The 13,968-nt window shown below is 41.0% G+C and overlaps 1 protein-coding gene across 14 annotated transcripts in view; it reads left to right on the top strand.

Moving 5' to 3' along the window:
* Window positions 1-13,968, top strand: part of DROSHA (drosha ribonuclease III) — a 131,200-nt gene that overhangs the window by 397 nt on the left and 116,835 nt on the right. For 5 of the 14 annotated variants that reach the window (XM_063619899.1, XM_055245511.2, XM_063619895.1 and 2 more), the window contains exons 2-4: window positions 857-983; window positions 2,659-2,724; window positions 4,829-5,662. In XM_063619899.1, the coding sequence (XP_063475969.1) occupies window positions 2,705-2,724; window positions 4,829-5,662 (854 nt within the window). In that variant the 5' untranslated portion in view covers window positions 857-983; window positions 2,659-2,704. Of the gene's footprint in view, window positions 1-856; window positions 984-2,658; window positions 2,725-4,828; window positions 5,663-10,480; window positions 10,574-13,968 lie in introns of all 14 variants that reach the window. The other 9 variants (XM_055245508.2, XM_063619896.1, XM_055245512.2 and 6 more) reach the window with 3 other exon arrangements.

A 13,968-nucleotide genomic window follows, 5' to 3' on the forward strand; every position in this document is an offset into this window, starting at 1 on the left:
GCACACACTGTGGTCCAGGCCTGGGGCCGCCCGGCTCTCGGAGGGGAGTGAGATCCTGAGCTCAGTGCCTGCCTCGTGGGGCGTACCATCTGGCGGGAGATGCAAACAGTAAATGTGCAGTTATGGATCAGGATGAAGGTGACTGCCCTGCAGATCCACCTGGGGAAAGAGGGAGTTCTCAATAAAAATGTAGTCACACTTTAAAATTCTTTTTACATGCACTGACGTTCTGGCCGTGTTAACTATTCAAGACAGCTCCTTCAGTGTCTCTGCTTCCAAACCGCAACTGAGAAGAGACAGACGGAGAAAAGAGAGTTACTTTACCAGTTGCAGTGAATTCCTTGACTTTTGAGTTAAAGTCTGCATCCACAACACAGTCGGACTATGCCTTCAATAGGTCAATTTCATGATTAGTATTTTTAGATTTTCTAACTACAGAAATATCCATGAGGATCTGGCAGTGAATGTTGAGCTCTTGTTACGCACTGTACAAGAGTGTTCATGACCCTGACTTTTGCCCACCTCTAGGTGCAGCACACACCTTTGTGTTCCCCTAAGCCCTGCACATACCTCTTTTTTTGTGTGTTTATTGCATTATTTTGTATTTTTAAAACACTTACTTGGATGTGGGTTCTGAGTTCCTTGAATCCTACAGGCTGTGTGTCTTACTTATCTCTGAGTCTACAGGGCCTGGGACAGTGCTTCCCATGTATGGGCTCATTAAATATTGCATGACTCAGTGAAAAGGTCTGCTTTCTGTTGTGGAGGTACAAGGAAGGGAAATGTACAGTAGCGACATGGAAACATATACCATTGGTGAGATGGTAAACATTTATTGACCACCTACTGTGTGTAGGTTGCTTTTCCTGGGGATGTGAAGGATACAGAAATGACTGTGAATCAACCCATATCATCAAGGAGCTGATAATCTAGTGGAGGAGTTAGACATGTGCATACTTCACTGTGATATGAGGCAGTCTCTGGTAAGTGCTGTAAAAGGATTAAGTATAGACTAAGTCTAGAGGGAATGGGATTACCTAAGGGAATCAGGAAGGGCTTCATAGAGGAGGTGGCCTTTAAGATTGGTAGATGGATAGGAAATCACTGGGCAGATTCATACGTTGGGAGATTTTTTTTTTTTTTTTGAGATGGAGTTTTGCTCTTGTTGCCCAGGCTGGAGTGCAATGGCACGATCTGAACTCACTGCAACCTCTGCCTAGGGTGGGAGATTTTAGAGAGGAGAACGGGAGCAAAGAACTAGCTGGTTCTTTGTACTTGAATGGTAATCTGTTGGGAAAACATAGGGTAGTAGGGTCTTTCCGGGGAAGGTACTGGAGGACAAGCCTGGGTCCAGAGTCAATAGGGCCTTAAATGCCAAGCACAGAGTTTGAACTTGATTCTGTTGGCAGTGAGCAGCCTATGGTGGCAGGAGCACCTGTCTGGGCCCCAGGTTTATCATGAGGGTACTGGACTGGATAATAGTAATAAGGAGTCAGGCACAGTGACTCACGCCTGTAGTTCCAGCTATTTTGGAGGCTGAGGTGGGAGGATTGCTTGAGCCCAGGAGTAAGAGACAGCAGTGAGCTATGATTGCACCACTGCACTCCAGCCTAGGGACAGAGTAGACCCTGTGTCTTAAAAAAAAAAAAAAAAATCATATTATTTGGTGCCTATTAAATTTATTAAGCACACTGACTGCTAACATAATCTGAAGTTATTTTCATGAGCAATTTGGAAGCCTACATAGTAAAGTTCTATTGATGAGACTTTTAGAAAGACTTTAGGAAAATGTTTCTATGTTAAAGGTTTTTGTACTCAATATTTATGTGAGTTTTTAAAAAATGTTTTGCTGAAGATCAAGTATTTGGAAAATCATTCATGTTTACAGTATTTTTCTGTGGGAGGAACTGAGAATGAAAATCAAGAATCATTAACTGGTGTGTTAACAAGATTGTGGTTATGTTTGAATTTGAATGCTGGTCTTACTGTGATTTTTGTGTTTGGTCTATGCCTACATGGTTTTTTTTTTTTTTTTTTTTTTGAGACTTTCGCCCAGGCTAGAGTACAGTGGCGCCATCTCGGCTCACTGCAAGCTCTGCCTCCCGGGTTCACGTCATTCTCCTGCCTTGGCCTCCTGACTAGCTGGGACTACAGGCGCCCGCCACCACGCCTGGCTAATTTTTTGTATTTTTAGTAGACACAGAGTTTCACCGTGTTAGCCAGGATGGTCTCCATCTCCTGCCCTCGTGATCCGCCTGCCTCGGCCTCCCAAAGTGCTGGGATTACAGGCGTGAACTACCATGCCCGGCCTGTGCCTACATGTTTTTACCATGAAGGAAATGAGAGTATGAAGGGGGAGAGGGGAAATGATATTTTTCCCAAGTCTTTTAACAAATTAGAGATGATCTATGCCTATAAGTCTTTTTAGCTGCTGATAGTTTTGAGTTGGCAAAACTAGTAATAATGACATTTTAAAATTTAAGGACATTAAAAATTTAGTTGGAAACTTTAACACAGTTCAACATGCTTTTAATTTTGTTAGTAGGCTAAGTGTATTGGAAACTGCAAAATCAGTGTTATGGTAATTGCAGAAATATTTTGTAGCATTGGCAGTTTGGGAAACATGTTTATGTCTGTTTTATTCTTTCTGTTTTTTAGAGCTTATATTCTCTGTGGAAGATGTGACATATCCAGGCGGTACATCATGATGCAGGGCAACACATGGTGAGTGCTGTGACGGGAATGGCAATAGTTTGGGAGAACCGAGAGAGGAGCAAACATTGGTGCTGGGCTATAGAGGGTGGAAAGGATTTAGATACATGGGTAGAGGGGATAATATGCTCATTCTTTCAACAGTGGGCACAGTACAACAGAGGGCCATGCACAGGGCTAGGAAGCCAGACCAGAACAGTTAATAGAAATCCCAGAGTGCTGCCCTGACAGCGCTTGCAGTTCCGAGGTGCAGGCAGACATTGAAGGTGGAATTAGGTCCTTAGTAGGTGGATTGAAATTATTGCAGGACCTGCTAAGAAGCAGCACAGAGTGTTGTGAGAGCAAGGAACCTAACAAAGCCCTGGGGTCAGTGACAGTGGTTGTAGAAAGGCCAGCAAGGATATTATTGTAATAGCCATGTAAGAGGTGATGGTGTGAAGCAGATGAATTCAGGAAATATTTATGAAGCAGAAACAATAGGATTTTTTATTTTTTATTAAGGGATAGTTGCCATATAAGTGACAGCAATTTTAAAGTAAATTTTTAGCTAAGGATGGGGGGTGAGGGAGGACAAGTCAGATGATTCCCTGTTATATGTCTTAAGGACCACTAATGGTGTCATTTATTGAGAAAGGAAATACTAGGAAAAGAGCAAATGTTTATCTTGGAGGGGAAGGTCATTAATTCCTTTTAGCATATGTTATGTTGAATTTGCAGAGTCAGTGAGACACTCGAGAGAGATGGGGTTGGTAATCGGCAGTGTGGGTCTGGAGCTCAGAAGTTGTGGGCTAAAGGTGTAACTTGGGAGTTTCTGACAGATTGATGTTAATTGAAGCAGTGCAGGTGGGTAGCGTCACTTTGGAAGAGAGAGTGAGCAGAGTGCCTGCGCCAGACCCCTGAGGAATACCAGATGGTTAAAGGCCCCCTAGCAGAGAAGAAGCTGGTATGGGAGACTGCCAGGAGGAACAGCCACAGAAGTAGGAAGGCCACAGTGAAGGCGTCAGGAAGCCAAGAAACGCATCCATGGGGGTGGGGGCTGGGGAGGCAAACGGGGAGGCAACTGGACTGATTGCTGCACAGAGATCAAGCAAGGTGATTGAAAATGACCTTTGGTTTTCAAGACAAGGTGGGCACTGATCATGTCACTTATTGGAGTGGTGGTGGAAGCTGAAGTCGGATTAGAGTGAGTTGGAAGTATATACACTTTTGCCTTAGCTTGGGCTGCCATGACTAAATGCTATAGACTGGGTAACTTAAACAGTAAACATTTGCTTCTCACAGTTCTGGAGGCTGGCAGTCTGAGATCAGGGTACCAGCACAGCCAGGTTTCTGATGCACGCCCTCCTCCTGCCTTGTAGGTGGCTGCCTTCTTGTTGTAGTCTCACCTGGTAAGGGGTGGGTGGCGGGGATTTCTTTTCTCTTTCTCTCTTTATAAGGGCACTAATCCCTTCATAATTACCTCTCAGAGTCCCCACTTCCATAGAGCATGACATCGGCATTATGGTTTCATCAGCATGAATTTTGGGGTGGACACAAACATTCAGTCTGTAGCAACTTTTTCAGGTCATTTGACTGTGAAGGGGAGGACAAAGAAGGGATAAAGTCGAGGGAGACCTGGAGGCCGAGGAAAGTGCTTTATGCTGGAATAGACCTGAGCACTTTCAAATGCTGTTGTGAAGGGTCTGGTAGTGGGGAGAGGTGGAGGATTGCAGAGGGAGGGTGGTAATCCCAAATATGCATTTGGAGATGGGAGTGGGGGCTGGGGATCTTGTGAGGTCAAGATCAGAGGGGAACTTGAGCGAAGGCATGACAGCAAATGGTGAACAATGGGATGTTGAATTGGTCATTTTGGAAGTGGAGCAGCTTTAAGAAATGGTCGGTCCAGGGACTAAACATGGCAGTGGGCGGGGTGGCCAAGAAAGGGGAAGAGTTTATTGAGCATGAGGGTTTCAGATATTAGCAGGAACCCAGTATTAAATGGGTGGCCTATTCCAGTGGTTTGACTAGGGGGTCTTTGAGTTGCTCATCAAGATGGTCAGGTATTTATGAAACCCTATTTACACAGTGAGGATTATTTTTTAAAAAAACTTTTCCGTTTTTCTTTTCTGCCATGAAGTCACAGAATGTCGTTTCACCCGGGACGAGGGTGTCCCCGAGGACGAGGAGGACATGGAGCCAGACCCTCAGCACCATCCTTTAGGCCCCAAAATCTGAGGCTGCTTCACCCTCAGCAGCCTCCTGTGCAATATCAATATGAACCTCCAAGTGCCCCTTCCACCACTTTCTCAAACTCTCCAGCCCCCAATTTTCTCCCTCCACGACCAGACTTTGTACCCTTCCCCCCACCCATGCCTCCGTCAGCGCAAGGCCCTCTTCCCCCTTGCCCAATCAGGCCTCCTTTCCCCAACCACCAGATGAGGCACCCCTTCCCAGTTCCTCCGTGTTTTCCTCCCATGCCACCACCAATGCCTTGTCCTAATAACCCCCCAGTCCCTGGGGCACCTCCTGGACAAGGCACTTTCCCCTTCATGATGCCCCCTCCCTCCATGCCTCATCCCCCGCCCCCTCCAGTCATGCCACAGCAAGTTAATTATCAGTACCCTCCGGGCTATTCTCACCACAACTTCCCACCTCCCAGTTTTAATAGTTTCCAGAACAACCCTAGTTCTTTCCTGCCCAGTGCTAATAACAGCAGTAGTCCTCATTTCAGACATCTCCCTCCATACCCACTCCCAAAGGCTCCCAGTGAGAGAAGGTCCCCAGAAAGGCTGAAACACTATGATGACCACAGGCACCGAGATCACAGTCATGGGCGAGGTGAGAGGCATCGGTCCCTGGATCGGCGGGAGCGAGGCCGCAGTCCTGACAGGAGAAGACAAGACAGCCGGTACAGATCTGATTATGACCGAGGGAGAACACCATCTCGCCACCGCAGCTACGAGCGGAGCAGGTAAACCACTTGTGTGTAGTTCTTTAATGAACTGCAGAGGCCCAGGCACAGTCATTCTCCATTTATGACAACCAAACCAAAAGGATCCAGTAGTGCATCTTGATTTATATAAGGAAAGGAAGCACATTTTGGACTCTGTTTTCAAGAGGAAGAAACAACTGACAAATAAGTTGATGTCAGAAAAAAACTGCTCTCAAAAAGCATTCCAAATATATCAGTGTAGTTTCATTTCAGTGAATATAAGACTTTTACTCTGCATAATACAGTTGACATTTTAATGATGATCCCATGAGATGAAAGAACTTGTATTTTTTGTGTTATCATAGATTAAATTATGTTCAATGTGATCATCGTATCAGGTTATAGCATTTGAGTTTTTTTGGAACTGGCGATCTGCATGTTAATAAAGAATCAAATTAGTTAACAGGCAGGACTTTCTGATTTTTAGGATAAGTGGAAATTTATTGTACATTGTTGCCTTCTTGGTTGGTTTCTTTGTAAAAATGAAGTAAGATTATTTACACATTACAAAAGTTAGTTTTCAAAATATCTTTTTTTTTTTTGTGACGGAGTCTCGCTATGTTGCTCAAGCAGGAGTGCAATGGCGAAATCTCAGCTCACTGCAACCTCCACCTCCTGGGTTCAAGCGATTCTCTCACCTCAGCCTCCCAAGTAGCTGGGATTACAGGTGCACACGACCACACTCGGCTAATTTTTTTTTTTTTTTTTTTTTTTTTTTTTGAGGTGGAGTCTTGTTCTGTCGCCTAGGCTAGAGGGCAGTGGCGCGATCTCGGCTCACTGCACCCTCTGCCCCTGGGTTCAAGTGATTCTCCAGCTTCAGCCTCCTGAGTAGCTGGGATTACAGGTGTGCACCACCACGCCCAGCTAATTTTTGTATTTTTAGTAGAGACGGGATTTTGCCATGTTGGCCAGGCTGGTTTCGAACTCCTGAGCTCAGGTGATCAGCCCCCCTCGGCCTCCCAAAGTGCTGGGATTACATGCGTGAGCCACTGCACCTGGCCTAATTTTTGTACTTTTAGTAGAGACGGGGTTTTACCATGTTGGCCAGGCTGGTCTTGAGCTCCTGAACTCAAGTGATCCACTCACCTCGGCTTCCTAAAGTGTTGGGATTACAGATGTGAGCCACCATGCCCGGCCCAAAATTGCTTTTAATCCGATTTTGTTGCAATGGATTCTTACTGAAGAAAGTTGTATTTTAAAAATACTGTTTCATTCTATATTACATTTCTTTTTTCAAAAGACCAAATATGTATAAATATGAGAGAAATAATGTTTCAAGGAGGCATTTCTAAAACTGGGATTCTAGCTGGGCTCACAGAAATACTCTGAAGTTATATGCAACTTTTTTGTGTGTATGTTTTTCTATAAGGAAGCTTACATCAGGTTCTCAAAGAGGAGGGTGTGAGTCTGTTATCCCAAAAGCCTAAGAACCATTGGTTTATATGGAAAAATAAAAGACACATATCAATTGTGCAATGTTTATTTATGCCTCAGTGAACTCTTATGTTGATGAAGATTTGAGGTCTTCCGTTGTCAAGCTAATAACGGTGCTTCTCTTTCTTTCCCCAGTAGTGTACTTACCTTCATTGTCTTGTGGAACTTTTGTGCTAAAAGTGTTTGAGCTCCCCAGACCAAGTCACTTCACTCTGGGTTTGCAGAGAGCTGGTCTTGGCTCTTGTTGCTCTGCAGCTGATTTCAGGAACCAGTTCACATCTGTTTCCACATTTTTCTCATGGCTCTATCAATTTGGTTCTGACTGAACATTTTGCCAGTAAATTAAATGATAGTGGTCATTCTCTGTCCTGAAGAGAGGGATTAGTGCTCAGAAGGAAAATGCTTTGTTGCCTCTCCCTGGTGGCCTGGTAGAAGGTAGAAGGGAATGTGTTTCTTGTAGGGATGACTGACTTCTGGTGGGCCAAAGCTGAGTGAGAGTTGGTAGACTTTAAAAATCTTTTCAGCATGAACTACTGTTTCTGGTCAATATTCTGTGATGGACTAGTTGGCAGAGGCATAGGCATGTGATAGTTTTTATTTTTATTTTTTAGAGACAAAGTCTTGCTCTTGTCCCCCAGGCTGGAGTGTGATGGCGCGATCTTGGCTCACTGCCACCTCTGCCTCCTGGGTTCAAGCGATTGTCTTGTCTCAGCCTCCTGAGTTAGCTGGGATTATAGGCACCTGCCACCACACCTGGCTAATTTTTGTATTTTTAGTAGAGACAGGGTTTCACCATGTTGGTCAGGCTGGTCTCGATCTCCTGACCTCAGGTGATCCGCCTGCCTCGGCCTCCTAAAGTGCTGGGATTACAGGTGTGAGCCACCGCTCCTGGCTGGCATGTGATAGTTAATGTTACAGTTTTATAGTGCAAATGTTAACTGGAAAGAGTAGTTTGTAAATAGTTTTCTTCAGACTCTAAAGTAATTGTTAATAATCTTGTTTCTGGGAAAACATTTTGCAGCAAACATTCTAGATAGTGTTGTATTTCCCCCTCTGTTTTGAGATGCTATAATTAGAGGAGTTGTCAGGGCTGTGCTGTAAATCCTAAATTTTTCCATCAAGGCTTCGACTTTGAGTTATGTATTTGTTAGAAGAAACTCAGATGTCCTGTGAATTGAGGATCTCAGTAAAATCAAGTGTCATAAGAATTACTTCTAACCTGATTTATCCTAAACCACACTCCTTTACTATGAGGATCTATATCTTTCTAAAATGGTCTTTATTTATATTCGAGTTGTTTTATAATGTGCTTGGGGCATTTGCTCTGGAGCTGCCTAGTGGCATAGCTACATTATAATTAGCTCCCTTTGGGATATTAATTAGGTGGAATGTCAGTCATCTGTCTTATATGGCATGCTTCTGTGAAACAAACATGGAGCATATGAAGTCCTAATATAACTTCTAGAAGTATATTGGGAAAACTGAAACTTCATAAATTTGGATTGTGTTAAGTTTACGCAAATTCTATAGTATGTTCTCTGGCCGCCCCTCCCCTGCTTCTTGGGGTAAGTGAATCTATCCTTTTACAAATTCTGTCTTCCCTATTTTTCTCTGCCTCCAAAATGTGGTTGAATAACAATTGCAAGATTGTCTTAGGGTGGACTGTTTTTGGAAAAGGTCTGTGAAGAAGTGGATATATGTATTTGTTGTCATGAAAAATGAAAGTTACTCCAGGGGATAAGGAAAGAAATCGCTACAGGCAGATGTAGTGCACCAGGCACACTGTTGAGCGGAGTGGTAAGGATGTGTGCACTGGGCTTCACCTAGCTAGGGAGTGCTACCACGCAAGAATTCTCACGGCTGTCCTTGTGACAGTAAATGTGTAGCTATTGGAGAACTAGCCTAACGTACCTAAGGAATATCTTAATGTTTGCAAACAAGGAAGAATCTTGGGAAAAGTAACACAAACATAGCTTTTCTTGCTTTAAATGAATTTGTCTTCATAGTGTTACTAATGTGATTTATATCCAAATTGGTCTCTTCAAGTCCTACCCACTCAGAGGTACCAGTCATCATTAGAAGTGTTATTCTTAAATGCAAAATTCTATTGGCTATATGGTGAAAAAAAAATTACAAATATCCTCTAATTAGAGTTTTTATTTGGAAATGTAGGCAATTATTCTTTTCAACAGCCGTGCCATTACAGATGACATGTATCTTTGACATGTGGCATGGTTCACTAATTTCTATACAATAACTAAGATTTACTGCCCAAATGTAAACTGTGATTTTAGAAGTGTATGAGATGAAGAATGTAGAATCCAAATCTCTGGCTGCTTTATTTGGGATAGCTGGTATATATCTGAGGATTGTATATCTATCAGAAACATTATTCAAAGGAGTCTTCCTTTAGAACAGGGGAATCTTTAAGTAGAAAGCAATTTCTATTTTAATACCTAAGCACTCACTGATCTCTGTCAGTTTTGTAAGTTCTATTTTCAACGTATTGACATTTCTGTTTGGCGATAGGTTGGGGGATATTTTTGAGTTCAAACATTTTTATGGTCTTCTTTCTGGACTCAGGTTAATATAGCATTTTATTTTTCCTATTCTAAGATTGGAAGGTTACTTCCTTTAGACTTGTAGTTCTGATTCAGACACACTAGAGTTCAGATTTCTCTTCTAGATCCTCATTGTTAAATAGGCTCAAAAGCTATTAATATTATTAAACCCCAGTTTTACATGAGAAGGTTTTAAAAATTCCTCATCTTTTTTTTTTTACATTAAGTAAGCCCAACATCTCTATTTAGTTTTTTCCAGATGAAAAATAGCATTCAAGTGACTTAGTCATGGCCTCATGGCAGGTTAGTGATAGCTAGATCTACAACTCAAGCCTATAAGCCATAAGCATTAAGAGCTCTTTCATTATAGAACCTTGTCCTAATTTTCACTATAAAAGCTTTATAATTTACATTTATTTGATAGGTGAAATAGAGCATTTTTTAGAAATGAATAGAATGTAGAGTTCTTTAGAGTTTTCCCTCTAGGTTAAATAACCAAGGATTGGCTGATTGCAAGGTTTTAAGGGAAGATTAGGATAAAATTCCCATTATTGCATAGCATCATGTATGACTTCTTTCTTTAAAGAAAACTACAAAAATTCTCCAAGTTAGTTAACTTCTGTAAGGTGAAAAGCTCCTTTATCCTCTAATAAATTAAGAAGGCATAAAAATGTCCCCCAGTGAATAGTGCCTGAAAAATTCCTAGATGTGGTCCATTTATTTAGAAGATGAATTCAGTGAAAAGAGATGGTGTTTTTGAGTCTTTCTGTTGAAAACAGCTCTGTGTATTAATTCCTTTAAGAGAGCGAGAACGGGAGAGACACAGGCATCGAGACAACCGAAGATCACCATCTCTGGAAAGGTCCTACAAAAAAGAGTATAAGAGATCTGGAAGGTAAGCAAGGAGTTGACACTGAAAGAAGTCATAGGATTATCTCCTTGAATTCAGATTTTGTGCTTGTATGGAGCAACAGCCAAGTCTTCATAATGGCCTCAGAGTCTGTCCAAGATGACCTGTGGAAAGCTAAAGCAGCCTGTAATTTAAAAGACTTTACTTTCCAGATGCATTGATTATGCACAAGGAAAATCCTGATAAATTTCCAAAAATTAGAAATTATACAGACCACTTTTTCTGACCACAGTGCTATAAAACTATACATTAATCATTTTAAAAAACCTTGGAAATTCATAATTATGCTCTTAAATTTACATGTTTCAGAAAAAAAGAGCAAAACTGCAGTCATATTTTCATTAGAAAATGACATTGAGATTGCTATCACCCAAAACTTAAAGGGTGTAATCAATTCTACATCCCAGAGTAAAATTTTGTGGTCTTACATTAATATAATGGTAATGAAGAACAGCACTCTAGAATCTGACAGATTCGGGGTCAGTTATTAGATCTCCCAATTTTATTACTGGGCAAAGTTATCAGTGTCTTCGTTTGTAAAATAAGGACAGTTATATGTACCTTCTTGAGTGATAAGGGGTCATTGAGATAATGCATGTCAAACACTTAGAACTGGGCCTGAAGTAAGTGCCAAATAAATGGTAACTATGTATATATAATTATTATCTGAGCACTTGGCTATAGAAATTGGTGGAGCTTAAGAAAAGCAGAAAAAGGGATTTAAAGATAAATTAATGAAATGGAAACAGAACTATAGTGATATAACTATATTGTAAGTAAATGCAAATACAATTTTTAAAGTGGGAAATAAAGAAAAGAAAAATGTACATAACATTAGGTTTGAGAAAGTGTATTATTACAGGAATGAAAAGAAATTTAAAAATTTAAAACAGTATAAAAAATTAACGAATGTGATGGGTTGATTTCTAAGAAAACAAAAATAATTTCACACAAGAAGCAGAAAACTTTAATAGGTCAATAACTCTGGAAAAATGGAAAAAGCTTACTTTGCACCACCTCTAAAAAAAGTTTTAAAGTGGTCTTGAACACTAAAAAAAGATGGAAGGAAAACTCAGCTCATTTTGTAGTAGCAGGAAAAACCAGATGGCAAAACCTAACCAAGGGAAAAAAAATGACATAAAAACGACACAGCAATCTCTCTTACAAATATGGATATAAAAACATGAATTAGGATATTAGCAAATGTTTTCAGTAGTTTGTTAAAATAACTGATAGAGTTTATTCCAAGACTGCATGGATAGAAAAGTTAATATTAGAACATCTGTATTCTATGTGTCAAAATCTGTAGGGTTATCTCAGTACTTGCCTTTTAGGTATTTAAACTAAAATCAGCATCCATATGTGAGTAAAAACTAGTAAACTAGAACTATTAACAGTTGTCTTTAACATGATGAAGAATGCTAGCTCATGATGAACCTGATGGATACTATCCCCAAAGAGTCAAATGTGGTGTTGAAACCTGCTGGCCTTTCCCATACAAATTTGAAAAAAGGCAAGGAGGCCCCATTGCTTATCATTGTTACTGAATATCCTTATGATACAATCAACATGGTAATTAAAAACGTGGTGTTTTTGTGTGTCCTGGGTATTGCGCTGGTATGGGTGATATAGTCATTAACAAAGGCCCCCACTTAATAGGAAAAGGAAAGTTAAGTGCTGTAAGTGCGTTTGATAGGACACTTACATGTTGCTGTGGATTAGAAGAGATTAATTAGGAAGGATGAAATGCCATGGGTTAGATGGGATTAATTAGGAAAGATGAAAAGAGGGCCTGAGGAGGAGGAGAGGAGACAGCAGAAAAGCCAGGGTATTGTGTCAGTGGACATCATTGAGGACCTATTTGAGGTGGATGATTTTTAATGTATAAGTGCTGGAAATAGCCTCGGTTTAATGGTTTCTTCTCTAATGCCTGGTAGCTTGCAGAGAAGGTAGACTTGAATTCTATAAGTTCTGACTAACGCAGCAGAAAATAAAAATTAGAGATGGAAGTACTGTGAGGGGGAAAAGTTACCAGTTTGCACTGTAGCATATTGATAAGAAACATTGGGAGTTTGGATTTTGAATTTTGGAGTGCCTGAGACACTTACCTAAAAAAGATCTTTTGTTTCTGTGTTGAAATGCCCTTCCCAAAATGTTAAAAAAAATATTAACTGATGTTCACAACAACTGACCCTGACCATTCATTACATCATTCACAACTCCTGCTTAAAAGGATGGGTGAGGATGTCTTTTGCCTGCGTTTCTTGGCAATAAAACATTTGGTGGGATTTCTTTTTAGAACATGCGGAAATGTCTGTATCAACCATATTAGCATTTAATTACCGCTTCCTAGCTTTATCGTATTAGGCAAGTGACTGATTTTCAAGGCTGTTTCCTCCTTTGTAGGGGATGTTAATATCTGCCTCCTAGGCTTGCTGTCAGGCTTAAATGTGAAATGTCAGTAAAGTGCTCAGCAGGGTGCCAGCCTCAGAGTAAGCACCAAAACAAACCAAAAAGAGTCCCTAGGAGCTAAGAGTTGCCATTATTACCTGACAGTATTTTAACAGCCTTTTAAATAAAAAGGACTACCTGGTTAGAAAATGTAATGCAAAGAAAAATTAAAATTCACTATGGAAAGTTATTAATAAATTATTTAAGCGTCTTGTAATGCATAGAACCAATGAGAAGAAAACTATAAAATGTAGCTGATGACAAAGAAGGTGATGTGATAAAAGGAAGGTATGTCCTATTCCCGTAGTGGATGACCATGTTGTAAAAATACCAGTTTTCTTCACAATATAGTCACGTACCACATGGCATTTCAGTCAGTGACAGACTGTATACAACCCTGGTCCCAAAGATTATAATACCTTATTTTTTTACTAGACCTTTTCTATGTTCAAATATGTCTAGATACATAAATATTTACCACTGTGTTACAGTTGCCCACAGTATTCAGTACAGTCACATGCTGTACAGGTTTGTAGCCTAGTAGCAACAGGCTATACCGCCTGTCCTAGGTGTGTAGTAGGCTATACCATCTAAGTTTGTATAGGCACACTGTGATGTTTGTACAGTGATGAAATCACCTAAGGACTCATTTCTTAGAATATATCTCTGTTGTTAAGTGGCACATGACTGTAATCTATAATTTTAATGTAACTTCAGTTAAAGTACTTTTTCTTTTTTTTTTTCTTTTTGAGACGGAGTCTTGCTCTGTCGCCCAGGCTGGAGTGCAGTAGCGCGATCTCCGCTCACTGCAAGCTCCGCCTTCCGGGTTCATGCCATTCTCCTGCCTCAACCTCCTGAGTAGCTGGGACCACAGGCGCCCGCCACCACGCCCGGCTAATTCTTTGTATTTTTAGTAGAGACGGGGTTTC

Source organism: Symphalangus syndactylus, chromosome 16 (assembly GCF_028878055.3).
Source record: "Symphalangus syndactylus isolate Jambi chromosome 16, NHGRI_mSymSyn1-v2.1_pri, whole genome shotgun sequence".
Classification (NCBI taxonomy): domain Eukaryota; kingdom Metazoa; phylum Chordata; class Mammalia; order Primates; family Hylobatidae; genus Symphalangus; species Symphalangus syndactylus.